The sequence below is a fragment of the Camelina sativa genome, chromosome 4 (genome assembly GCF_030686135.1).
Source record: "Camelina sativa cultivar CO46 ecotype springtype chromosome 4, ASM3068613v1".
NCBI lineage: Eukaryota > Viridiplantae > Streptophyta > Magnoliopsida > Brassicales > Brassicaceae > Camelina > Camelina sativa.
In genome coordinates this window covers 24,747,922-24,774,600 of record NC_141883.1, presented here as the reverse complement: position 1 = coordinate 24,774,600, position 26,679 = coordinate 24,747,922, and the positions used below count along the sequence as shown (strand labels likewise).

Genomic DNA, 26,679 nt, shown 5'->3' with positions numbered 1-26,679 from the left:
GTCTCTTGTTATACCACAAACAGAAAGTAAAAGTGCGATTATGATGTTTGAACCATCCATCTATTCCATGTTAACGTGCCCTGAAATATATCACATGCTCTTCTGCTTAGCCTTTTTTTGACACTTTATTGAAAATAGAATATTATCCTTTAGGAATTTAATCGAGGAAATTCCTTAATATTAAAGTGTTTTTAATTGATTATAGATAGCCCCACTCTACTACTACTGGTCTTAATGATATTTTGTCCAATTGTTCTGTTTATTTGTCCAAACATGATAATAGGCGTGATGGGTTATCGAATTAAACAACCATGCATGGGCCACGAAGTTAATAATTATCAACCTAACTATTTGTTTAGTCAATCTTGCTAACAAAAGAGATGGTTTATATTTTTTTACAAAATTACTCGTGTAAAAGCGATTGCCATGCCACTGAGTTTATACCAGTTGATAAAAATATGTGCCACACACGATTCAATGAAATAAAAGCTCACTTTATTGATACTCGTAATTAGAGACGAATTTAACTTTCCATGCATTAAACTAGTAATTATAAATATAACTCGTGATGTTAACGCGTAAGATAGCTAGCTACATTTAAGGGAAAACTATTTGAGTTTTGACCTTTCAACTAAAAACATAGATTCCACCAAATGTAGTACTCATGACTACACGCCAAATGTTACAGTATCTCACCTCTCCCCAATAATGGTTGTTAACTTCCTTTTCCCCTTTCCCATTTTTATTTTATCATGTTGGTAACTTTCGATATGCTTTTGCATATTTGTTTTTATACAATAGTTAAGTAATCGAGATCACCTAATTTTAGTTACCATTACATGATGTAGAAGGATTTGACATATATATATATATATATATATCCGTTGTTTTTGTTCGGAAATTGATATATCAATGATTATTTGGTTTATATGTCTCGCTAATGCATGTTTTATTTTCTAATACCACCTCAAAACTAATATTAAACCAAAAACAAAAAAAAAAGTCACTAAATATGGCTCTTTAGTCAAAACCAGTAATGATGTATTCTTTTTTTCTAACTCTTTATATATTGGATTTGTAAGTTTATAGTATCTTAGTACTATTAGATTATTTGCTTAAGGTGCAAAAGAAATAAACCAGGTGGGCTAGATAATAATTACAATGGTGGTTAAAGGGATAGGGTCATCTTCATAATTACTAATTAGATCCACACCAAATTAGCTAAAGGGACCGTGGTGTAAACGCAATGTAACAGCGCGTCGTTGCTTTTGCCCAATCCAACAAACCAAAAAGACCCCAGACACACTTACTGTCAACAAAATAATCGTTTCTTCTTTTTTTTTGCACTCTTCGGGTTTCCCTAACGATGATGATGGTGTGAAAGAGAAAGAGAGAGTGAGAGAAAGAAGAAGAAGAAGAAGCAATTCTGAGGAGAGAGAGAGAAACAAAAGTGTCTCTTTATTTTTTTCTTTCTTTCTTTTTTGCTTCTCTCTGCATTGCTCATTTATCCTGTCGTCTTTGACGCTTTTGTAAAAGCTAAAAAAGAAAAAAAAGATGCCAAACGACGACGAAGACTAGAGAGAGAGACTAAAGATCCAGCTGTTGTCTGTCTTTATTCTTCTTCTTCTTCTTCTTCTTTGTTCTTCCACTCTTGAGATTCTTCTCTCTGTTTCTTGGTCTTGAGTGCATATCCGTAAGTTTGTGTTGTGTGTTTTGAGTTTGATTGATTCTACTTGCTTTTCTCCTGAGTTTTTGTCGTTTCCTGTTTCATGACGTCGATGTTTGGTTACAGAAGTTTAGACATTCTCAATTTAGTGTAATGCATTTCTTGTTATGTCTTGGTCCTTAGATAAAGCTAAATTTCTTCCAATTCAGATCAATAAAACAACTTAGAAACATTTTGTCCTTGTTTCACTTATGGGGTTGATCTTGATTGCATTTTCTCTAGTATTCAGTAATCTCGTGTTCTTTGAATCATGTAATGATTCTTGATTTGGTTTTTTGTCTTTTGTATTGTTGAAACAGATAAAGGTCCCGGAAAAAATGACTAAAGTTTGTCCTGAAATCGAAGAAGGGATATTGTCTAAATCAGCTGTTCCAGTATCAGTAGATGTGAGCTTTGCTTCTGATCATTTTCCAACGTACAAATTAGGACCTGATAACCAGATCGTAGACGAACCTAAGGAAGATGATAAAGGTCCATCAGTGAAAGAGACCGTCGAGAAAGAGAGCGAGCTTTTGTCTGATCAGCACAAACGGCTCTCGGTCCGCGACCTCGCTAGTAAATTCGACAAGAACTTGGCTGCAGCTGTTAGTTTGGCTGATGAGGTTTAGTTTCTACATAGCTGCTCTCTCTGTTCTGTTTTCATACAACATTTCTCTTTTTGTTTAAATCTGTTTCTTGTAACATTCTTTTAGGCTAAATTAAGAGAGGTGGCTTCTTTGGAAGGACATGTTATGTTGAAGAAGCTAAGGGATGCTTTAGAATACATGAGAGGACGCACAGATGGGCAAAACAAGGAAGATGTGGAGACAGCTATATCCATGGTTATACATTTCACATTTTCACTTTAGACAAAACATAAAGTTCCTTGTTCATTCTGGATCTAATGTTTTTTATGTGACTTGGGTCAAATTTGTGATGTCTTGAGAGTAGGTTGAAGCTCTAGCTGTGAAGTTAACTCAAAATGAAGGTGAATTGATTCAAGAAAAGTTTGAAGTGAAGAAATTAGGAAACTTCCTCAAGCAGGTCTTGTTACTAGATTATAGATTGATATTGATACAATAATGTGTCGACTTAAGCTGATTAATGTTACTCTCATGATGACAGACTTCAGAAGATGCAAAGAAACTAGTAAATCAAGAAAAGTCATTCGCTTGTGCTGAGATCGAAACTGCAAGAGCCGTTGTCCTGAAACTTGGAGAGGCATTTGAAGAACAAGAACGGATTTCTGAAGCTTCTAGAGCTCAGGGGCCGGTTAGTATTGTTATCTATTCCAGGTACATATAATTTACAGTAAAGTTTTCTAGTCAACTCATGTTTTCAGTTTATAGGATGTGGAGAAATTGGTTGAGGAGGTTCAAGAAGCTAGGCAAATCAAACGGATGCATCACCCAACAAAGGTGCTTCATCAATTTCTAGTAAGGCCACATTAAAAGTTATGAACTCTATGTGTTATAAAAGACTATGTTGTAATCCAGGTGATGGGCATGCAACACGAGCTTTATGGTTTAAGGAATCGAATCCAAGAGAAGTATATGAACTCTGTTAAGCTTCATAAAGAGGTATGTTTTTGTGCGCATTCAGTTTTCAACATATAGGTGCTAGAGTTGGTCTTTGCTCACTTCTTTGTTCTTGCCTTTATCATCAATTGTCAAACATTTCAAGATAGCAATAATCAAAAGAGCTGAGGAATCCAAGTCCTGTCCTTTTGTTCTTGAAGGCAAACAAAGTCTTGGCTCTTGCTTAAGAATCCGTGTTAATGCTTCAGAAAATGCTCCTGATCTTTCCAACTGTTCCATCCAGTGGTATCGTGCAGCATGTGAAACTAGTCGAAGGGAAGCTATATCTGGTATTTGGTCCTATCTCTTTGCTTCATCCATTCGGTTTTTAGTTAATGAAGTCTAGCTTGAGCAGTTCATATCTTGCTCTTAGGTGCCATCCAATCGATGTATGCTCCAGAACCATTTGATGTTGGGAGGATCTTACAGGCAGACATTCTTTCAAATGGACAAAAATTCACAGTTACAACCGATGATCCAGTTGATCCTGGTTGGTATTACAGTAACTATAGAGTATAGACAGATACAAAGATATTAAGTGGACAACAAAGCTAATGTCTGGCTTACTGAACTGCAGATTCTGCCTTGCAATCACGCGTAGAGTCTCTCATGCGAAAATCTAACAGTGAATTCAGTGTATGTTACAACATTTTCTTCAAGAATTTCAGAATGAATGTTAATAATTATGTTGTGTGTTATGCTGAACATTTCAAAATCTGCTTCAGGTGGTTATATCACAGATGAATGGACAAGACTATGCATCCCGGTCTCATATCTTTACCATTGGAAAGACAAGGATAAAGCTGTCTCGAGGATGGATCTCAAAGGCTAGAGAAATATATTCGACATCCATGCAGGTATCTTGAGACTCTTTCTTCATTCCATTTCACAGAAACGTTTCTTTGATCTTCAAATGAATGATTCTTACAAGTTTATATGGCTTTTTGGTATACAAAATTATTCAGCTCTGTGGAGTTAGAGGCAATATAAAGAATCCTACCAAGGCGTTGTTCTGGCAACCAAGAAAGAGTCTAACTTTCATGCTTACCTTTGAATCAGAACAAGAACGTAATGCAGCAATAGTCCTTGCTCGAAAATACGCTTTTGATTGCAATGTAAGCAAAAACTAGTCTAATGTCCAATCTATCTGTTAAAATGCTCTTCTCAGACTCTGAAAAACACAGTGATTTTCCACTTTCTACCATTTAAAACTGAAATGACAGGCTTGCTTAAATCTGCAGGTTTCACTGCTTGGCCCAGATGATTGAGTGAAGCAGACAACAATGTCACTAATGAACCACCTGATTTATTTTTTCCCCTGACGCCGGATTTTCTTGTTCTGTGTGTTTGTGTGCGGCTACTTTTTTGTTTTTTTTTTTTCGCACTGGTTCAAAGAAGGAAGGTGCAAGCTTGGGTTCTCTACTGATCATACAATGTTGCTGCATAGAGTTTTATTATAGGCAGCAGATTTCATATTTTTAATCCTCTTTTGCTTGATCATCAGTTTGATATGGTTTAGCATTTCTATTTGTTTGGTTTGTTTCATTGTTTTAGTTTTTGTTTCTCTTAGGACTGAACATTGTTAATCAGCTTATGAGTTATGAGTGTGAGATCAAAACCAAGAGTGGTTTGTATCTGTGTTTCCAGATTCTGAGACTTTTCCCCTTTTCTATTATCAGCATGCCATATTGTACATTGAACAAAGTATGAAAAAGTAATTCTATAACTGTGTTAGAGAAGTTGATCAAACAAAAGGGAGCTCAAGTAGATTTTGAGGTGGCACAATCCAGATATTCTCATATGGATTTTGTTTTTTCCATTTCAAACAAATCTTACTCTCTACATCAACCTTATACCATATGCAAGTCCTCTTGAATCCATGGAACACAGAGAGACACAAACAGTTTCTGATTCCACTCGGCTTCTGCTGCTCGGCTCTCGATTCAGAAGACAAGCCGCTTGCGTAGATTGTCAAGCCTCCCAGTGTTTTCCTCTCAGTCCATGTAGAGCTTGTAATGTCAAGTTTAAGCACTGTTGGGTTCATGTGTCTGTACATGTAAATGAGAAAGATATCTCCTTGGTGTTCTGTCATGAAGCATCCGTTGCTCCCAGGTCGTTTGGGAGGTCGCCCGGGAAGAATATTCCAAGAGTTCAACGATGGGTCGAAGGTCGATAAGCATCCAGTATTAGTGAGGCAGTAGAAGACACCATTGGAGAAGACAATCTGCTCGAAAGTGTTGAAGTTTCGCGGTAACCGATTCTCGAACTCATATGTGTTCCACTCTTTAGCATTAACGCAACATGTCTTGACGGTGATGGAATTCCTAGAAACATAACTGACTGTGAACAAGACACAACTAGTCGAAGTAGGAGCACAAGAGAAAGCCGTTATTTGATCATATGCATTCCAAAGCGGAGGCACGGGTATGCGATCTCGAGTAAACGGATTGAAGAAAAGGAGTTGATAGGTATTAGCATTGTACATGAGTAACCAACCATCTTTGGAGTAACAAACACGAAAATAGGATAACTCAGGAAACTGAAGATTGTATGTTTTCTGCATTGATGGGTCATAAAGTTCAAAGGATTCGTCTGTTTTGGAGAAGTAGACGAGCCAAGGAGATGTATCTACAACTCGAAGAGAAACACAAGCTTTGTGCCATGTTTTGCAGACAACAGAAGCAACGATGTTGTCTTTTAAAGGGAGACGAGAAATTACCAGTTGTAAGAGATCAGAAGGAAGCTCTAAGAAAGTTTGGTCCTTTTCTTTCTCATTCTTACTCTTCTTCTTCTTTTGCGTCTCCTTCTTCTTCGACCTGTATAAGTGTAAAAACCCAAAGTCTCAAAAAAATTGAAAGCTACAACATTTAAGGGTAAGGAAACTAAGGTGAGAGCCAAAAGCTGAAAGCTGACTCACGATCCAAGCTTCGACCTTCTTCCGGAACCCATGGTGAAGGATTAGGTTTAAGGGACGGCGAAATCGTAACGGGAATAGCCACAAGATACGAGAGTCGAAACTCCTGGCCGCTAAGATTGTGTCAACGACAGATCCAATTGGTCCCAACGGACTTGGTTGACTTTTGTCAGTGTGGCAACAGTCCGGTTCGGTTTAATACGGCCAAGTGAAACGACTCCGTTTTAAAGTCCCTCATGTCATATATACTTATTGAACAGATAATGTAATGTTCATTTCAAGTTCTTCACTCTTTCAGCAGAAGGAAGAAGAGAGAGATAGAGGTAGCAAAAAAAAAATGGAGGCATTGGTTTGCCGGAAATTGGGAGATCCGACGGCGACGAAGCCAGGTAGTCCAGAATCGCCGGTGGAGGTGAGCAAGACTCATCCGATCCCGCCTTTGAAATCAGATACAGCCGTGAGAGTCAGAGTTACCGCTACGAGCTTGAATTACGCCAATTACCTTCAGATTCTTGGAAAATACCAGGAGAAACCTGCTTTACCGTTTATCCCTGGCTCCGATTATTCCGGAATCGTCGACGCGATTGGTCCCGCCGTCACCAAATTCCGCGTCGGAGATCGTGTTTGTTCCTTCGCCGATCTTGGTTCCTTCGCTCAGTTCATCGTCGCTGATCAATCAAGCATGTTCCTTGTACCCGAAAGATGCGACATGGTTGATGCAGCTGCTCTTCCTGTTGCGTTTGGGACTTCTCATGTCGCTCTTGTTCATAGAGCTCGTTTAACATCTGGCCAAGTAATTAAATCTCATCTCTCACATGTAGCACTTGTTCATAGAGTTAGTAAAGGTTGAGACTTGAGAGATTCCGTTGATTTTGATGCAGGTCTTACTGGTTCTAGGTGCTGCTGGTGGTGTTGGCCTTGCAGCTGTTCAAATCGGCAAGGTTTGTGGAGCCATTGTTATTGCAGTTGCTAGGTATATATATATATATATGCTGGTTTCCATTTTTTGGGTTCAATGGACTTCGATTCTTGGTTCTGGCTTTTTTGAGTCTCTTGCTTTTTGAACAGAGGAACTGACAAGATTCAGCTGTTGAAATCAATGGGAGTGGATCATGTTGTTGATCTAGGCACTGAAAATGTTATTTCAAGTGTCAAAGAGTTTATCAAGACAAGAAAGCTTAGAGGAGTTGATGTTCTATATGATCCTGTTGGAGGGAAACTAACCAAAGAGTCCATGAAAGTTCTGAACTGGGGAGCTCAGATTCTTGTGATTGGTTTCGCCAGCGGTGAAATACCCGTCATTCCTGCTAATATAGCCCTTGTTAAGGTAAATGATTTGTCTTTTACTAGAGAAGAAGGAAACTTTGTCACTTGAGAGAATCAAATCTTCATAAGTTGTAGTAACGAATTGGTGCAGAACTGGACGGTTCATGGTCTTTACTGGGGCAGCTACAGGATCCACCAACCTAGTGTCCTTGAAGATTCCATCAAAGAGTTACTTTCATGGCTTGCCCGAGGATTGATCACTATTCACATCTCTCATACCTATAGCCTCTCCCAGGTAAAAATACCAATTCATCATCTTCATGACATAAAGAACTCAAAACATGTAACTAAACTTACTGTTTGGATTACAGGCCAATCTTGCATTTGGTGACCTCAAAGACAGGAAGGCAATTGGAAAAGTGATGATTGCTCTCGACCACAAGACTGGCCTCTCTTCAAAACTATAGACTCTCTGTGGCCGTAGGAGAAAACTGGTTCTTTACTCTAGTAATAAGGTTATTGTAACGGCCATGTAAGCTGCACCATCTTACATTTTATGTTCGGTCTATAATCCCCTGTCTTAATGTAATTTATCGGACCACATTCTGGCGTGAAATTTAGTAATTTTAGTTTGAATCGCAGTTTAATTTTCCAGAAATTTGTGTAGGTATAAATCCTTTGTATATACAATGTTCCAATCAAGAATACAATTCCTTAAATCAAGTAAAGCTTGGAAGTATCAAACCGTATGCAGTTGCCACCAATTCTTTATACCGAGCCAATGCTTATGTACATAAAAAATCAAACCAAGCCACGTGTTCTGACTATCTCGTGCTCTACGAGTTCAGAAAACGGGAATGTTCAAGCTGAGTCATCTCTCCTCCATTCACTGGATCGAAATTGCACCTGTAGAAACTGTAAGGCCAATGAATCAGATGTGTGGTTCTTGGTTATTTTATGCTTTTGATATTCTAACTGTATATGACTACTTGTGGATGATGATGTGAATATGTTCAGAGAGATTTAGAAAGGCTTTGCTTTGTTACCTTCCGTCCATGCCGATTATCGCAATTGTGTTCTGAGCGCCAAATGCTGCAAAGTATTGAGTGACTTCTGGTACATGGAACTGAGAGAATGACCATTCCGAGCTGAAATATTTTGGTAGAACGCCTGCAACAATGTCTGAAAATATTAGGTACCAAACAGAAGCATGAGCTAATCCAACCGCACAATAATAAATATAAAACTTACTCCTTGATTTGCTAATTTAGAGGAAAGCTATGAAATGGAAAAAATAATATAACTTTTGTGACACATGAAATTTCCCAAGGTTTCTATAAGCCACAAGCTTCTATAAAGTTCACTGACTTTTTCATGAACCAAGAAAGCTATTTCTTAGAAGTTTCACTTATGTATTCTCTCAAGGCATATCAAACATACTTCACGGTAACAGTTATTTCAGATGTTTCTCCTAATTTTCTACCTTACCTCTCAGAAAGGACAATGACGAACCGGGGTTGGCACCACTGGCTGGAGAAACAAGAGACTGCAGGGAATTTGAAGAAGTCTCATGTTCAGTGGAGTTGGCGTCCTCCCGAATGACCCTCACTCTAAGAGAGAAGATGTGAACAGTCCCCTTGTCGCTTGATACTGCAAGCCACTGCACGTTTGGTGATAGAGCAATGCTGTAGATATCTGCTCTGTCCACGCCTCTTCGGACCTGTAAACAAAGCAGCATTGGATTTCACTAACCAGACTAATTAATCAGTACTGAGCATATAAAACTAGCATATGCTCTGCATACGATTCCGTTACTGTTGTTAACAGAGTAATTAAATCATGAGAGATGTGTTTGCTCAACCATTTACCTAGACAGAACCCGTATCAAACGTGACTTAGATAGCATATGGTAAAATGATGGTGTTAAGAAAAATGAAAGCTAGTTCATAGTTACCAGACCTCTTGCAAACGAGTTCCGTCCATTGTGTTGAAAATTCGAATCAGAGTTCCCTTTGTACTGGCAGTTGCAAGGAGCAAGCCATCCAATGTCATGGTCATGCACGCGATATTAGAATCATGAGCATTAATGATTTGAACCATGTTAAGCCCAAAATGTTCAACTCGGACCTGTCCTCGACGAATACCTGGACAGGCGAGCACAGATGTATTCATATGATGAGAGAGGCAACATAGTCCCCTTGGGTTAGCCAGATTTTCAATCTGATGAAGAAGTCTTAGATCCAGAAAATTGTAGACGTATATCTTGTGCTCAAGAACAACAACAATTCGATCTCTTCTTAACTTCACTGCACGAATTTCCGAACGAAAAGAAAATTCACTGATGCAGCGGCTCTGATGATCATCCCAAATCAAGACTTTATTAGAAGGGTACTGAGAGTTAGGTCCACCACCAACAAGGGCCAAGATATTACTCCGGAAAAGCATCTCTACAATTTTAAAACCTCCATCCTTGAGCTCTCGCCTGAAAGTTTCCTTGAAAGGTTGGCAATTATATATACGAAAACCATGGCTCGTGCCAGCAGCAAAACAGCTGTAATCCTGATTCCAAGAAACAGAAACCAACTCTGCTTCGTCACTTTCTCCAAACTCTGGTTCTGGAGGCCCACGAGAGTTTGAAATGAAGGTATTCCGGGAGTCATAACCACCTGGTTGGAGGTTCGTATGAGAGTCCATTTTCCCTTATAATATGTGAAGCGTTGCAGTTGTAGCAAGCTGAAATCAATAACCAAGAAAGAAGAATTTTAAGATTGATCTAACTTCATCAACACACACTTTCCAGAAAGTCCAAACAATGGAGCTGAACAACTAAACTTCACGATATTGTGTCATGCCAATCAAACCCAACCTCAAAGCAGAGACAATACAACACTGAAACGCTTCAGAATCTGATTCCAACAAAGAGTAATACAATTCCTTAAGCTAATCCAACGCAAAAGTGCCAACAGATGAACAAGCTGCTCTCTCTTCTCTCAGATATGACAGACTAGTGACGATATAACAAGTCATTACCACCACAATCGTCACAGTCAAATGTATCCAAAAATCACTTCCATACTTACAAAAAATCCCCAAAAGGAAACCATGTAAGAAATCAAAATTCCACAAGTGATCAAACCTCACCTACCTAAAACCCTATCTGTTCAGTGTTCATCAGACATTACGATCAACAAAACCACCGAGGCAAGTTCATACTCCTAAATCCTAACAAAGGAAGGATCCACAATTCCAATTTCGTATACAATCAATCCAACAATCGCGTAAGAAACAATACACAACACACATAGCAACCACAATTTCAGATTCAGATCAAAACAACTTTGTGTTTGATTCGAACAAACAAAACACAATGAAGATGAACAAAATCCTCACCGGAGCGCGAAGAATCAAACAACGATCTTTTGAAAAAACGATAATGCTGCTTCAATGAAAGAACAAATCTCGATCATGATTCTATAATCTTCTACCTTTCTCCTCAAAATCAATGACTTCGCTAGGTTCGTCTCGGTCTCTGTATACTATAACTTGTTTGATTTTTTTTTAATCTTGGTAGAAAAATTCAGATTTTTTTATTTTCTTTTTAAATTCGTTGTTAATGGGATCAGTCAACTATCGTCATATACAATTAAACTTTATTTCTAATACAAGTAAAGTATATATGTACTATATATACTGTATAGTTAAATTAAAATTCGTATTAGCTTAATGGGCTTAACCTGGACCAGGCCCAACCAGGCCTATATTTCTTCAATTCGGTCATCATCGTAGTATCAGCTCCGGTGACGGGTTTTGACTCCGATGCTCTGACTCGTTGATCCATAAATCGAACTCTATCTCGCTCGTGTTTTTCTGCATTTTCTCTCGATCTAAAGGAGGGAGATTATACAGTTTTTGGTGAAACCCTTATCTACGATTCGATCTAAAACCCTAGAAAAAGAGATGGTGAAACCCTCCGATTTCAAAGCAGTTCACAGACTTGTTCAATCGCATTACAGTCGAGTTAACGTGGTCACAGCAACGGGCCGATCAAAGCTCTCCGCTTTGTCTTCTCCGGCTCTTCCTTCAAATGGGGTTTCTCAGCTTCAGCCTAACTCCGGTTTCCACAGCTTTTCGTCGAGACCCATATCGAAAAACTTTGGCTTTTCCCAGATTCTTCCTTCGAATGGGGTCTCTCAGCTTCAGCCTAAGACTTGTTTCCACAGCTTTTTGTCGAAACCCACTTCGAAAAATGTGGGATTGTCACAGATTCTATCAAGTCCTAAGCTCGTACCGAGTTTGCAGAATTGTGGCGTAGCCTTGGTTAAGCCCCGTGTGAATATGAACTTTGCATCGGCTTTTAGATTGTTTTCGAGCTCTGGATTTAGAAAAATCAATGGGAATTTCGCTAGGAAGGTTGTTGACAAGCCAATCCAAGCTGTTAGTTCGACGTTTGCTAGATACAGAATGGCTTTAGGGTTGCACGTTGATGCTTTTTGGAAGAAGAATAACCTTTTGGTGTTTGGAGCAGGAGCTGTGTTTGTTTGTATTTTCTTGTGGAGGATCATGTTTGGAATTGCTAGCACGTTCGTGGGTCTCTCTGAGGGAATGGCCAAGTACGGCTTCCTTGCTCTCTCCTCTGCCATTGTTGCATTTGCTGTAAGTTTTAGGCTTTCTCTGTGCTTTTCTCTGATAACTTTTGCATTAACTCGAACTTTGAGAGACAACTTAGGACTGATTCATTGGTTGGGTCTCTGAACTCAGAGCTATGACATAGTTAAAGTGTGAATCTTCCTTTGTAAACTGTATTGTTTTGTTCATCTTTATAGCCTTCAACTTTCTATCAAGAATTGTAAATACTGTTGTTAACTTTGGTTTGTTATCACCACATTTTCCTTCTCTGATCTTAATAGTTATAACTTCTTATTGTACTAGGGTTTATACCTTCGCGCAAGGTTCACGATAAATCCCGATAAAGTCTATAGGATCACCATGAGGAAGCTCAATACAGCGGCTGATGTTCTTGAAGTTATGGGTGCTCCTCTAGCTGGATCAGATTTGCGTGCTTATGTGATGTCAGGTGGTGGCATAACATTCAAGAAATTCAAGCCATCTATTAGGAACAAGCGTTGCTTTCTCCTATTCCCGGTTCAAGGTTCTGAGAGAAAGGGCCTCGTTAGTGTCGAAGTCAAGAAGAAGAAAGGCCAGGTTTTTGCTTTCTCTACCTTCCCTCTACGTAAAGAACATTCTTCTTAGATTGATCACATTGTTATCACTATTATTGTTTGTAATCTGTTCCAGAAAGTTTTCCCAGGTTACCTTAAAATTAGCCATGTAAACATGTTAGGTGCTTTTGGTAAAGAGTCCATTAACAATGCCACTTTAACTAATGATGTTTATGGTCTTGAATATTTTGGTGAGGTTTGGGGTTCTCTATAACAAAACCTAGGGCTGTATCTTATTATTTGCTTTTGGTTGGTTATCTATTCTTCATTTGCTTCTTTGACTCGGTTTCTGTTCTAACTGTTAATGATATCGGTATCTCAACCTCTCTGCGAGTTTTGGTGTATTTCTGATGTTGATGTCTGTTTTTTCTCAGTATGATATGAAGCTACTGGCAGTGGATATTCCAATGGCATCTGGTCCTGATCAACGCTTATTCCTTATTGGTGATGAAGAAGAGTACAGAGTCGGTGGTGGTTTGATCTCTGAGCTAAGAGATCCTGTGGTGAAAGCAATGGCAGCTACCAAAGAGTTTGATAATCTTGACAGAATTGAAGAGGAAGAAGACGCTGAAAGAGAACTTCAAGAAGCCGAAAGAAAGCAGCGTGAAGAAATGGAACTTGAAGAAGCGGAAAGAAAGGAGCGTGAAGAAATGGAACTTGAAGAAGCAGAAAGAAAGGAGCGAGAAGAAATTGAACTTGAAGAAGCGGAAAGAAAGAAGCGTGAAGAACTTGAGAAGCTCGAAAAACCGAGGTCTTAGTTGTTCTATCAGACATTCACACAAACTTAACATCTTCAGTGGGTATAGAACATCACCACAAATCTGTGTAAAACCTTAACTTTCAAACTTTTGCAGAATAAATTGCCGAGTTTTTTACTGTTTCAGGGTTCGTAATTTTCAGAAGAAAAGCTGCATTTTGTCCTATGTAAACCGGTTTTGGCTAGAAGAAGGATAATGTTTTTGTCATTCCGTTAAGTACCGGTTTAAAGAGTCAAGGCTGTATGAGACTATCATATCTATGTGGTCTTTGACCAATTTCACCATTTTACAAAATTAGCAAGCTGTTATTATGGTTCATCAAAACCACCTGCATCATCAAGAAGATATAGTTTTCCAACGAAGAACCAAATATACCTTTCTCATTGCTTCTATCGAATCTTCTTGTGACTCCCTCCCTTATCTGATGAATTCTTCTTGTTTTTCCTTCTGAATTCTCTACAGAAAATTGTGATCTTTGAATCTCTTGTCTTTAGGGTTAAAACTGTTCTCAATACAAGAACACCAAAACACCTAATTTGAAAGGATTTAAAGGTTAATAATAAACTCTCTCAAATCCCTTGTGTTTTTTTTCCATACATAGATTTGATCAAGGTCACAAATTAACCTCGTATATGAGATGTGTCATTTGAACCTCTCTTTTTCATTATTGAAACATAAGGGTTTTGATTTTCGTTTTGGCCTGATGAAAATTTGATTCAGGGAGTGAATGCTGAGCCAATGAGAAGCAAATTTGGATTTGATTGTGTAAAGAGTTGATGGGAAATCGTTGTGCAAGAACACCTTGTTGTAGAAAGGTAATATTTCTGATAAAGCTTTTTTCCCACAAATTACAAAATCCTTGAATGTTCCAATCTTGTAACAGTTTAACGATTCATTAATAGCCATAGCTTCAGAGATAAAATGAAGAATATGTGTCCATATATGTGTTTACAGTTATGGTCATGTATATGCTGCTGCTGCAGCAACAACAACAACAAAAACAAGACTCAAACCCGAAGCCAACACGGGTCCAAAGGTAAGGTCCATCCGGTAAGCAGAATCGAGAAATGGGAAGAAAAGATCACAGAAGCTAACAGTAATGGCAAGATTGTAAGCTTTCTTTCCTAAACTAAAATTTTCCACTTTTTATATCTAGTCTTCTGAGTAACTAGGCTAAATCATTCAATCAAAAACAGCTCGTGGTAAATTTCAGCGCTCCATGGTGTGTACCTTGTAAGAAGATAGAACCAGTATTCAGGGAGCTTGCTTCTAGATACCCTTCAATGATATTTGTAACGGTTGATGTCGAAGAACTCGCTGTAAGTAAACTAAAAAACTTGTGTGTTTTGAGAAGAACGATCATCTGTTTTAGGATTTGAGATTGAGTTGGTGAAAAAACAAACACACAGGAGTTTAGTAATGAATGGAATGTGGAAGCTACACCAACGGTAGTGTTCCTTAAAGATGGAAGACAAATGGATAAACTTGTTGGTGCAGAAACCTCAGAGCTTCAGAAGAAGACAGCAGCAGCTGCTGATCTCTTTCTCAAAAATCCATAAACTCTAACACACACACACAACAGAACAGAGTTAGGTATTTCCATTGTCTGTCAAAAACCACAAGTTGCTTGCGGATAAAGTAAGTATCATGATGAGTTCTTTTTGTTACTTTGTTTGGGATTATCTTATCCTTAAAGATCTGATTTTGTAAGCCTAATCCTTTTATTAACACTTTGTCTCAGAAAAAATATTGTATCTGGCTGACAAAACACAACATGGAGATGAAGAAGAGTTTGGTGATATGATGAAGGTTTATTAGCAGCTATGGCTCTATTTCTTCTTTAGAGCTCTTTTGTGCAGATACATCTTTATCAAAAAGGTCACTAAACGAATGGCTTCTTGTGCATATTTGTTTTATAATTTTTATTTCTAATTTCACTGTGTTATTCTATCTAAAAATCTAAAGAAGAAAAAGACGTCAAACACACGGTATAGAAAGAAAGAACTTTCCATAGAAAAATATTCACCAATAAATTACGTAATTTTCAAACCCAAAACATGGTTTTGTCAACAATAACCATTTGCTTTATGTTGGCAAATTACTAAGATGCACGTTGATTTCTTTCTTATTTTAAATATTACGATTCATGACGTTTTGATTCGTTCTTTCTTGATATAAAAAGTTATTAAAAACAAAGAAACATTTTTAAAATAAGTAAATTCGATCTAGAAGAAAATAATAAAGGTGTGTTTCTTGGCGATCTCCAAAGTTGACTCTTCAAATCCAAATCGTTAAGACCTAATTAAAGAACTGGACCTCAACTTCCAAATCCAGTAGTGATAATAATCAATGCAACAACTCTCAGATCTTAATTTTCCGAACAACAAAAACGAGAAGAAGCATATTTTTAATAAATAAACTACTATATACAAGTCTGTTAAAGCATCATTACCTTGACCATTACTCATTTTGATTTTTATAAAGCATATATATTTATATATTCGTTATTGTACTTCATGACTTCATGTGCCTGATCTGATTCATATTATCATATTATATACCTCCTACCCTGCTACTTGCTTGCTTGAAAGATCACCAACAAGTTTAAAACCCAGAAAGAAAAAAAGATCATTCATCAACGATAAGTCAATCACCAAACCATGATGAAGAAGAAGAAACAGAGCAGATCCCAATCTTCTACCAAGAAAACTCTTGAACCATCCTCAGATTCATCACCTTCACCAAGACTCCTCTCCATTATCCGTTCTAAGGTGTGACTACTTCTCTCTCTTTATCATCTTCCTCTGTCTCTTCGATCTTTGCTTCTTCCTATTGCAGGTTTTTGGGTTCTTGATTTGAGCTGATGTGCTTGTTTTCTGTTTTTTTCTTTGTAGTTGGCAAGTGGTAAAGACTTGAAGCATATGTTCCGAGTCCGAGGCATGAGGAGTAAACCCGTTCCCGGATTATCTTCTCAGTCTAGAATCGTGAGATGTCCCGAGTGCCACAAACTTCTCCAAGAACCTTTAGATGCGACTTCCTACAAATGTGGTGGATGCGACTCGATTCTTCATGGTACGATCGCCTTCTTTAAGTCTCTCTACTCTCATTTACAGGTAACCAACCTCATGCATATAAGTGTTTTCCTTTTCTTGTGTTCTTTCTTTGAATGCAGCAAAACGTTTGGAACTGGAAGGCAATGATAACACAAACACTATTCCCAAGGCTCTTCTTTCTTCTCAAAACCATAGTTTAAGTACCGAGGTAGAATCTGCAGAAGGTGGTAGTAGAACTCCAGTGAGGAGTGTTCAACGGGAGTACAATTCAAGGGCATCACCTTCTGTTGAAAGGGGATATCATTCAGAAACTGTTAACAAGCATGAGACATCTGATATCCACAGAGAATGGATGAGAAGGGCTGATGAGTTCAGTGTGACGGGTGATTCTGATGCGTTTGCTTCAGCAAGAAGCTCTCCGTATAACTCACGCAGCAGTACCTCGCAATGGAAACAACATGAGGGAAGATACGAAGACCCACCTCGGGTTCCTTTCTATCCAGGAAGTCCTTCCCCTTCTTCTGCATATGAATATGGCTACAGTAGCCCCTTTCACGGGTCTCATGTTTCTGCATCAGAGCAGTCTTATAATCATCATCAACCAAACCAATTCAAGCAATATGGAAGAGAAGGCTCGTTTCAAGAATCTTCTGTTGCTTCACCTACCCGTTTTCCGGGTGAGACATCTACTGGAAAGTACTATCCCCGGTCTTCTCAGTCTCAGCATCACGATCTTCAGTATCATAATCTATATGAATCCAGTAACTCTACAACCCCGATTCGTCCTGTGTACTCTGAGAGTAGTTATCAAGCAGCTGCAGCCCCAAATCGCTCCACATACTCTAAGCATTCCGTAGGGATTTCTAAGAGTGACACTAGTAGTAAGAAGAGCTCTCGCAGGGACAAGAAACGGTATGTCAGAGAAAGGAATCCTGTGGTGAAGCACCATATTCTTCCTTCAGCTGGTGGTGCGCCTTTTGCTACTTGTTCCTATTGCTTGGAACTTCTACAGCTTCCTCAGGTTTCTCCCCAAGGGAAACATAAGAGATATCAAGTGAGATGTGGCAGTTGTTCCGGTATACTTAAGTTCTCTCTTCGAGGGAAAACAGATACTGTCCAGGATTCACCTAGCTTTCTGGATTCTGGCATGGGTTTTGCTGATGAGACTGTTACTAATCACCAGGATTCAGCTTCAGAAGGTCATGAAGAGATTTATCCAGATGGAAGTTATCTGCCGTGTTTAGACGACGATTATGGAGATATAATCTGCAAAAGCACCGATGCTGTTATATTGAACCGAAGTCAGGACACACTGGAGGATAAGGGCATTAAAGAAGACATAAAGAACATATCTAGCATTTTTTTAGATTCAAAATTGGAGGCATTGCAGCCTCATCTGAAACCTTTGGCGAACCACAGATTACGAAAGCAACAACCTGCATCAAGTGATACTATTGCAGAGACTTCAAGGAATCATGTAGAGCAATCTCAGGAAGCTCATTCAGAAAAGTCAACCGAGATGGATAATAACATTATTGAAAGAGTCAGTTGCAATTTAGAAGAGTCTGAATATGAGAACAATGAACATATTAAGCCAGAAGAGGTAGTTGGAGAAGGATCAGGTGAGTCCCTGGAGGTTCCAGAATACAAGAACGAAAGGATGAGTGAAACAAGAGAACAAGCTGAGAGAGATGCAGAGAGATCGATATCTCATTGTAAGGAACTTCTATACAAGAAAGAATACGTCTATGAAACATGCGTACTGTCCGAGGATACCAGGGACACTCACGAGATTGAATGGGAGGAGACTCAAGAAAATGAAGAATGTGGAGACGAACATACATGGGAAGAGAACATGGGAGACAAACCGTGGATGCATTTGGGGACATCACAGTATATTGGAGATTCAATCAATGACAGCAGCTTACGCTATAGTGAAACATTTGAGGATACATCACTCAAGAAAGATATTGAGGACATCTCGAACATATATTCAGATCCAATGTCAACTACACCACAGTCTCCCCTGAAATCTTTGGTGAACGAGAATCAGAGGTTTATAGGACATCCTGCCCAATTATGTGAAGCTATAGTCACAATATCCAGGATCCATGAGGAGCAGTCCAAGCATAGGTATGAGAATTTAAAAGAAAGACAAGAGTTGGAAATGACTATCAGTGACAGAGTCAGGTGTGAGTTAGAGGAGTCTAGAGAAAAGATAAACGAAACTCTTGAGCTGAACAAGGTGGGCGAAGATGGATCTATTGTTTCTCTCGAGAAGGCGAGTGGGGCAGGTGAAGAGGGACTAGTATCTCATCAAATGGAGTCTCCAAACGAGAATTTAGAAACTTCCTATGGAACACTAGAAACAGTTTATCTAGAAGGAAGCGGTTTTGCAGGTGAAAGAACGTGGGAAGAGACAGTGGAAGATAGAGCGGGGCTGCATTTGGAGGAATATGAAAGCAACTATGAGAATTACAGCATACCATTTTGCACGCATGATTATGAGCTAGGGACAATACTTGAACCAGACAAGGATCCTGATGGAAGATCAGAATCCAATTCACAAAGTTCCTTCAATGAAAATGGAGGATCAGAAGAGAGAGTCGTGCTTCATGATTCTCAAGATGCTATAACAGAGCATTCCCAGTATGAGTATGAGAGCTCAAGCAAAATGAGTAACACCGTTTTTGACGTAGTCAGGTCTGATTTACAGGAGCTTAAATATGAGACAAATGAAACGCTTGGGCCAAACAAGATGGTGAGAGATGGATCTGTTGTTTCTGTGTCTCAAGAGGAGGAGCCCTGGCTAGTGGATGAGAACAAAACCGAAGCGCTAAAAGATGGTGTTATGGTGAAAGATGGACCATCGCTGCACTTGGAAAAATGTGAAAATGAATCAATAAAAGTGGAAGAAACACTCGAATGGACTTCAGAAAGAGCTCCAACATTTCGGCTCCATGAGTCTGAGCTAGGGGCAATACTGGAATTTGACGACGATGCTGATGACAGATCACATAATAGTTCAAGGAGTTCCTTCAATGACCATGAACTTTCAAAAGAAAGACAGTTGTTCAATGTGGAGGAGCCTCAGCTGGTGATTGATGGCAGAACCGAACCGCTACAAGTAGGCGAAATGGCAAAAGATACAATATCACTGGAGTTGGAAGAGTGTGAAAATGAATCAATGAAAGTAGATGAGACATTTGAATGGACACCAGGGAGAACTTTGACATTTCGTCGCCACGAATGTGAGGTAGGGACAAAGCATGAACCAGACGCAGATGATATATTCAGGCTGAGTCTTGACGGCACACTTGAACAAGAGAGAAGGGTATTGATGTCTCAAGATAAGCAAGAAAATGCATGGAACACCTTTAAAAAATGTGATGCTGACGAAGATATACCAGCATTTAGTTCAAGGGTGTCTTCAGAGGACTATAAATCTCCAAGTAAAATGGCAGAACTAGATAGTGAAGGTGAAGAGGAGATATCAAGAGCCCATCTAGAGCATTTTCAGAAAGAGAATGAGAAGTCAAGACTAACCTCTGAACCATATGCTCACATCTACAGCAGAACAGAGCCTTCTGAAATCGTGGGTTTGCGTCTTGCGTTATACCAAACGCAAAAATCACCTCTACGGTCGCCTCTCACGTCACCAATTCATACTCCTATAGGTTCTCCACTGCATTACCTGATGGCTTCACAAATCCGTTCTCCAATAACTTCAATAATAAATTCCCGCATAGTTTCACCACTTCGTTCCCCAATTAACTCATCTGGTTCACTATCTGATGTATTGTTCCTCAGCAAAAAACGTTGATGACAAGAAAACAGAAGCATTCTTCCAAGCTTTCTTAGTTTTTCCCCCATGCTTCAAGGCTTAACCTGCGATGCAAAACAGTGTGTACATTGTTTCAATTTTGTTTTCAGAGTGATTGGATTACATGTAAGGTTTCCTACATACGGTAAAAATCAATTCATTCAGTAGATAAATCTGGTTTTTAACAGATTCGAGACTCATCAGATAAAGTGGAATTGACTCTACAAATCCACTAAACCAGTTTGCTCAACAAAAATTACCCTAAGTTCATACATTGCAAAACATAAATATTGTTAGAGTTTTGATTCCAACAGAGTAAGAAAGCAAGAGATAAAACAGAGTATGAATATATCACAATCTTGTATCGATTGTGATAAGAAACTCAGTGTAAGAAAGAACTTTTTATTGATCTCGAACTGTGGTTTTACATCCATGATACAATAGGTTTATATACGTAGCAAACAGACACAAGAAGTGAATAGATGTGTCTTATGGTTTTATAACTAAACGACACAATTTAATCTAAAAGTTACGACTCTTAACATAAACTTAATTATCGATCAACAAATATTCCATCCAGAAAAATCGTAACATGCAGCACAGAAAAACAAGGCAAACACAAATAATTTGTTGCAATGAATGATCGAAATCAGCACCTACAGAGAGACAAAGTCCAGATCATATGAACAGAAAAGCTTCTCCTACATGATATATCCAAGTGAGGCATCACTAAGTCCAATGTTACTCTCCTCTGCTTATGCGAATTTACGAGAAGAATCAAATAATTTTACTTTATGAAAACTTGAATTATACCACATTGATCCACGTGCTCTAATAGTGCTAATGATCTCTCCTTTTGCTTCCATTGTCTTCAAAGAGACAAAACAAAAACAGCACAATCGACAAGAAATTTTTTATAGCTCATACTAGTATACACTTTGAACAAAATAAGTAAAGTTTCAATCTTTACATAGTAAGTAATCACAGACTGAAATGAAAACTCAAATGTGGTGGTCTCTTTCTTACCTTTTAAGAGAGACGACTTCGGAAAGGCTCCGACCCATTCTCAGACATAACCAGTAAAACCCAGTGGAAACGGGAAAAAAAATCGAATCTTTTTTGTGCTATGTTTAAAGTACATCGTTGCTTCTCCTGCCATCTCCAGCTTTAGATCTCTCCGACTCCGTAACGAGAATGCCGTATAATCCAAATCTCTTTCAGAGGAAAGCAAGACATCGTTTTTCACACTTCACGACATTCTATAGACACAACACACTCTTCAAATACGTGCCGTTTTGAGTAATTACGACACTTCTCTATACCATTCGACATATACACACTTGAAAAACGTGCCGTTTTGAATCATCATTACGCTTCGTACCATTTTAGCTACACACTCTTGAACAACGTGACGTTTTTAAGCAATGTGATGTAAAAACCCTCTTTCTCCAACTTGTCCTGCTTCTTCATTACTCAAATGGTATATCTCATATTCTCATGGATTCTAGTTGGGAAACTCAGTCAACATTATGCAAAAAGTATACATGTGACTAAATCATATGATCATATCACAAACAGCAAACTATATCATATGATCGTCTACAACATATTAATGTAAAATTAAATACATTGTTCTTTGACTAGACCGTGACATGGTCCCATGACTCCCCCATCTATAAACGTTTTTATGATTATGAACACATCTTCACGGACTGCAAAAGAGGTCAAAAGACTACTCATATAAAGGGTTTAAAACAAACAAAGCAAAACCAAATCAGATCCCCCATTGTATTATTTTTTTTTTTCTGTTTCGTTTCCGTACAAGTGTTTAGTGTGTGTACCTTTGAAGATTTACATAAATTTTTTGGGAGTATCTTTAACTTTCCCTAGCTAAACTACAATAATATCATCATTCTTTGGAAAAAAAAAATGAAAAACGAACTTCAGTAATATTTGAAGAAATCTGAAGTAATTAGAAATTTAATCAGGGTCATGCATGTTTTCCATAGCAAAAACATGGTTACTATTAAAAGATTTTTTAAACTGCAAAAAAAAAAAGAAGAAAAACAAAACAGTGAGAACCACAGGTAATAAATGTCAAGATTTATGTTACGATTTGAGAGAGAGATCAAATCTAAAGGGAGATTGTGACTGTCCTCAAGGGGGAAGAGAGAGACAAAGAGTGATCATTGTGGAAGCAAGCTTTTGAATTTTCATTGTAAATTATGTTTCTCTCTTCCCCAAAAAACAAAATATTTTGATTCTTTTTCGGGAGATTTGCTATGATATCCTAGAATTTATTAGAAACAACCAAAGTAACCTATCAAAATTTTACAATATTTGTAGAGCACATTTTTACCATATTATCCCTCAAAATATTATTCATTTTCCTTCTTAATTACTGAAATATTATAAAAATCTCACATAAAATTAAACATTAAATGTTCAGAATATTATTTGAAAACAAAATTTAAAAATGGAAATATTAGGAAAACGAAAATTTAAATTTTGAATTAATAAAGGAAATAATTTAATAAGGGAATTAAATGAAAAATGAAATATTTTTTTAAAAGATTAATCGCTTAAGTTACCTCTCATCTTCAATCTACCAACAATGTCCACTGTTCATCTTCAGCAATATTAAGTATATCAAAAGCATTGGTTAAATCTGAAAATTTGGAAATCATTGAAGTGGAAACTGTAAGTTATCGTTTTGTTTGTTTTCCGTTGAATATTGTACTAGTTTTTTTTAATAAACTTTTGGTTTGTAGGTTGTTTGAACACAACAAATGGTGAAGAACAAACAAAATTGCACCCTTAATCTCCAGTATTCAACAATCATAGAGATGGAGGTAATTCTTCTAGAACTCTTATTGATGTGGAATCTGAAAGTTTAATTAGTCTGTATGTTTTGACAGACTTCCTGAAAACAAACTGGTGTAAAGTCTGTGTTGTTTTAGTGGACTAGGATTTATCATCAAATTTACTACAAGTCAGCAGATTTACGTAAACGTCTTCGCATTTTTGGTAGACTTTGAAAATATGTTTGTTACACTTATAGTTAGTCTGCGGGTTTTGATAGATTGCGGTAAAGTTTTTGCATTTTTGGTAGACTTGAAAACTAAATTTGTTAGACTTGTTGTTAGTATGCAGAGATTCATAAACTTTGCATAAAGTCTATGCATTTTTGGTGGAGTTAAATAATATTTTTATTAGACTTATAGTTAGTCTGCAGAGTTTTATAGACTTTACTAAAGTCTTCACATTTTTGGCAGACTTCAAAAATATATCTGTCAGACTTATAGTTAGTCTGCGGAGTTTCATAGACTTCAGTAAAGTCTTCGCATTTTTGGAAGACTATAAAAATATATTTGTTAGACTTATAGTTAATCTGTGGAGTTTCACAGACTTCATTAATGTCTTCGCATTTTTGGAAGACTTCAAAAATATATTTGTCAGACTTATAGTTAGTATACGGAGATTCATAGACTTTGCATACAGTCTACGCATTTTTGGTAAACTTCGAAAATATGTTTGTTAGACTTATAGTTAGTCTGCGAAATTTTATAAACTTTGGTAAAGTCTTCGCAACTTTAGCAGACTTCAAAAATATGTTTTTTAGACTTATACTTAGTTTACGAAGTTTATTCAGTAAAGTCTTCGCATTTTTAACAGACTCTAAAAATATGTTTGTTTGTTAGACTTATAGTTAGTCTACAGAGTTTATTCGGGTTAGTCTTTGCATTTTTAGCAGACTTGTTCGGTAGTAGTTTTTTTTATACTCCATGATCCTTTGATTCACTTTACTAATCTAATAATCTTATTTTACAGGAAACTAATGGCATTGATGAAACTAGTGACACCATTGATGAGGGTGGTGGAGATGATGAAAAAAGTGGTACTCTTGATGGATATTGTGTAGATGAGGAAAAAAGTGAAACTCTTGATGGATATTGTGTAAAAGAGGAAAAAAGTGGTACTACGGTGGTATGGATATCAATATTGTTTTTGCCCTTTGAACCTTTGAACTTCAGAATAGGAGGGCCATTAACGTTTGATGGACGACCAATCTTCGCTCCGAGAGCGGGAACAACAGTGTAAGCCCATATTTGAAGGGCTTGTATAAACCTGTGTATTGTGTACGACTGTGCCGTATAATCTAGACGTTTCATAGACTCAATCAGCTGCTTGAAAACCATTCTGCCCCAAGGATAGTTTTCAAACTTTGGTTTATCAAAAACCATGCAAGCTGTTTGAGAACTAAGCCGTTTTTTATCATCGTATCCCAAGATGACAGATACTATAGACAAATATGCAAACCTAGTCTTGTCTTCATCTGAAGACCATGTCGCAACATCTTTACACACCTTTCTCAAATCATTTTTGCAAGGATTCATTTTCCCTTTGATTTTCATCTTTTTCCACAAATCTTTATGCAGCTTTGTCTCTTCAAACCCCTCACAATCATCTGGAAAAGTTGCACAATTCAAAGTGGTGATCTCTGCGAACTCCGATAGAGAGAATCTAGCTGGTTTTTCACCAAATTTTGTATTTCTTCTTACAAACAAGTTGTTTCAGGAGAAGATATTCCATAACCTTGGAAGACCATGTGAATTTGTTATCAATAAACCGTACAATTACCCCAAGAGGAGATTCACGGATGTTGTTCCAGACTTCTTCTCTGACAGCAATTTCAACATCTTCGAGAAAATCAACTTTGCTGTGATAATTGATACTTTTCTTGGGCTTTGGCTCACAACCAAGTGAAAACAAACGCATTGGAAATCCTAAATCGATGTTTGTTTGAACATCCATCCGGTAAAACATTCATAAAACAAATGAATTATCAAAACTTTTTAAAAACAAATCATATAAAGTGAAATAAGTGTCTTGAAATGTATAATACGAATCTGCTGTTGATCGATTTCTTTTTAATGTTAAGCAAACTAAACCAAATTCAAACAATTTAGCCAAGATAAAAAATTACAGAAAGAGAAACACAACTTAACAAACAAACAAAAAAAATTGGCACGATGATACACACAGTCGAAAGAAAAAAAAAAAAAAATTAGTTTGATCAAAAGTCTTATGTTATAACTAATTATTCCATCAAATTCAACAATCCCACAAAAACTGTTACTTATACAGTAAATAATTAATCAAAGTTTGTCGAAGGGAATTAAAAATTGGAGGTAGTTGTAGATAAAAGTACAATCATAAAGCTTAATCGTATAATCTTTGTAACACAACCACTGTTTACCTTACCAATGGAGAACAATCGGCCAAAGAATGATAATTGAACAGGAAATTTCAGTTGTCGGTGAGTTGAGAAGCCGGTGACACAAACGACGGCGCAGATGTTTTTTTTTTGTTTCGTTTTTCTTTTTTTTGTTGGTGTCATCTACTCTCCAGGTTATTTTTTAAATTATGTTTTCCACATTTAAAAGCCCAATTAGGCTATATTAAATTTTAAAGGCCCATTAGTCTAATTATTAAACAATTCGTATATATGTATATATGTGGAATGAAACAAATCAATAATGTTTTTACATTAGTAAGAAATATTTTATAAGGGTAGGTTTGGAATTATAATAATCTTGACATAAAAAGTGAGTTATCTAGGGAATAAAAAAATTAGGTGGGTTATCGTAGCTATTTCTTATAAAAAGTAGGTTATCCCGGATAATTTTCACTTCTTTTTCCAATAGGAACTTTCTCATTGTAGATATGAAATATGAAGCTTCCCCATTATTTCCTTTGTTTTATTTCCCCTTTTGATCTCACAAAACTATTTTGGTGAAAAAAAAAAATTGTTTCAAGGGTTGTACAATTATTGGTACCAGCATAGTAAGCATACGATACCCACTCACTCCTCTTTGCAATAATTCTCTTTTACACATCACAATCAACTGTACATTATTTTGATTCATGCACCGTTCTAGCTAAATAAAACACAAAAGTTGAGCACTGTATAACATTACTAAACCATTTAACTTTCGAATGATTATTTTATTCACTCATTACTATCAAATTCATGATTCAGCAATTTGTTTATTACCACCGCACTTATGCAACTTCTACGACTTCAAACGCACCTTTTTTTTACCGACTCTGCGATTTGAATATTTTGTTCATAAACTATAACAGCTGTTTTAGAGTATATAGTCAATCTATTCCTTTAAATATGTCAGAAAACCCTTAAGCATCTTATGTTGGGTCTAAATGGTAGTATAAAATTTGAGCTCTTGAGGTAATGTTATGGTCTGATTTTTGGTTACATCATTTACACAAATACAAAACTTAGAAAAAGTTGAGGAATTCTAGTAAACATCATTTGGTTGTAGTATACATATTTGATATTTAT

The 26,679-nt window shown here is 37.3% G+C and overlaps 7 protein-coding genes and 2 long non-coding RNA genes across 11 annotated transcripts; 5 read left to right on the top strand and 4 right to left on the bottom strand.

The window, feature by feature from the left end:
• Window positions 1–1,095: 1,095 nt before the first annotated feature.
• Window positions 1,096–4,928, top strand: LOC104781546 (stomatal closure-related actin-binding protein 3). The gene is made up of 13 exons (XM_010506251.3): window positions 1,096–1,693; window positions 2,026–2,328; window positions 2,419–2,547; window positions 2,657–2,749; window positions 2,831–2,977; window positions 3,055–3,123; window positions 3,202–3,285; window positions 3,389–3,572; window positions 3,656–3,772; window positions 3,860–3,918; window positions 4,008–4,139; window positions 4,248–4,397; window positions 4,524–4,928. The coding sequence occupies exons 2-13, from the start codon at window positions 2,044–2,046 to the stop codon at window positions 4,548–4,550; spliced, it is 1,476 nt and encodes a 491-aa protein (XP_010504553.1). The 5' UTR covers window positions 1,096–1,693; window positions 2,026–2,043; the 3' UTR covers window positions 4,551–4,928.
• A 59-nt stretch (window positions 4,929–4,987) lies between these two features.
• On the bottom strand, window positions 4,988–6,357 carry LOC104781548 (F-box protein At3g56470-like). The gene is made up of 2 exons (XM_010506254.2): window positions 6,200–6,357; window positions 4,988–6,098 (listed from the first exon to the last, which is right to left on the bottom strand). The coding sequence occupies exons 1-2, from the start codon at window positions 6,229–6,231 to the stop codon at window positions 5,027–5,029; spliced, it is 1,104 nt and encodes a 367-aa protein (XP_010504556.2). The 5' UTR covers window positions 6,232–6,357; the 3' UTR covers window positions 4,988–5,026.
• Window positions 6,358–6,377: 20 nt separating this feature from the next.
• LOC104781545 (uncharacterized) lies at window positions 6,378–8,098 on the top strand. The gene is made up of 5 exons (XM_010506250.3): window positions 6,378–6,989; window positions 7,078–7,169; window positions 7,265–7,523; window positions 7,614–7,757; window positions 7,834–8,098. Exons 1-5 carry the CDS (start codon window positions 6,465–6,467, stop codon window positions 7,927–7,929), a joined length of 1,116 nt encoding a protein of 371 aa, XP_010504552.2. The 5' UTR covers window positions 6,378–6,464; the 3' UTR covers window positions 7,930–8,098.
• Window positions 8,099–8,109: 11 nt separating this feature from the next.
• On the bottom strand, window positions 8,110–11,087 carry LOC104781544 (autophagy-related protein 18d-like). 3 transcript variants are annotated; one of them, XM_010506249.3, is made up of 5 exons: window positions 10,853–11,083; window positions 9,422–10,195; window positions 8,951–9,182; window positions 8,509–8,632; window positions 8,110–8,377 (listed from the first exon to the last, which is right to left on the bottom strand). In XM_010506249.3, exons 2-5 carry the CDS (start codon window positions 10,154–10,156, stop codon window positions 8,299–8,301), a joined length of 1,170 nt encoding a protein of 389 aa, XP_010504551.1. In that variant the 5' UTR covers window positions 10,157–10,195; window positions 10,853–11,083; the 3' UTR covers window positions 8,110–8,298. The 3 variants fall into 3 exon arrangements, with proteins under 3 accessions (XP_010504551.1, XP_010504550.1, XP_087367665.1); XM_010506248.3 differs by having other exon boundaries at window positions 9,422–11,087; XM_087511539.1 differs by lacking the exon at window positions 8,110–8,377 and having other exon boundaries at window positions 8,505–8,632; window positions 10,853–11,033.
• Window positions 11,088–11,249: 162 nt separating this feature from the next.
• Window positions 11,250–13,558, top strand: LOC104781543 (uncharacterized). Its single transcript, XM_010506247.2, has 3 exons — window positions 11,250–12,115; window positions 12,392–12,664; window positions 13,056–13,558. Exons 1-3 carry the CDS (start codon window positions 11,420–11,422, stop codon window positions 13,437–13,439), a joined length of 1,353 nt encoding a protein of 450 aa, XP_010504549.1. The 5' UTR covers window positions 11,250–11,419; the 3' UTR covers window positions 13,440–13,558.
• Window positions 13,559–13,782: 224 nt separating this feature from the next.
• On the top strand, window positions 13,783–15,387 carry LOC104784114 (putative thioredoxin H10). Its single transcript, XM_019244185.2, has 6 exons — window positions 13,783–13,991; window positions 14,160–14,254; window positions 14,394–14,549; window positions 14,636–14,758; window positions 14,849–15,077; window positions 15,181–15,387. The coding sequence occupies exons 2-5, from the start codon at window positions 14,216–14,218 to the stop codon at window positions 14,996–14,998; spliced, it is 468 nt and encodes a 155-aa protein (XP_019099730.1). The 5' UTR covers window positions 13,783–13,991; window positions 14,160–14,215; the 3' UTR covers window positions 14,999–15,077; window positions 15,181–15,387.
• A 443-nt stretch (window positions 15,388–15,830) lies between these two features.
• On the bottom strand, window positions 15,831–21,566 carry LOC147946161 (uncharacterized). Its single transcript, XR_015597522.1, has 3 exons — window positions 21,342–21,566; window positions 20,039–20,380; window positions 15,831–17,758 (listed from the first exon to the last, which is right to left on the bottom strand). It is a non-coding gene; the product is annotated as an uncharacterized LOC147946161 (long non-coding RNA).
• Window positions 15,918–20,502, top strand: LOC104781542 (uncharacterized). The gene is made up of 3 exons (XM_010506246.3): window positions 15,918–16,210; window positions 16,334–16,511; window positions 16,612–20,502. Exons 1-3 carry the CDS (start codon window positions 16,100–16,102, stop codon window positions 20,313–20,315), a joined length of 3,993 nt encoding a protein of 1,330 aa, XP_010504548.1. The 5' UTR covers window positions 15,918–16,099; the 3' UTR covers window positions 20,316–20,502.
• Window positions 21,567–24,199: 2,633 nt separating the features above from the next.
• LOC147946160 (uncharacterized) lies at window positions 24,200–25,725 on the bottom strand. Its single transcript, XR_015597523.1, has 2 exons — window positions 25,576–25,725; window positions 24,200–25,102 (listed from the first exon to the last, which is right to left on the bottom strand). It is a non-coding gene; the product is annotated as an uncharacterized LOC147946160 (long non-coding RNA).
• Window positions 25,726–26,679: the final 954 nt, after the last annotated feature.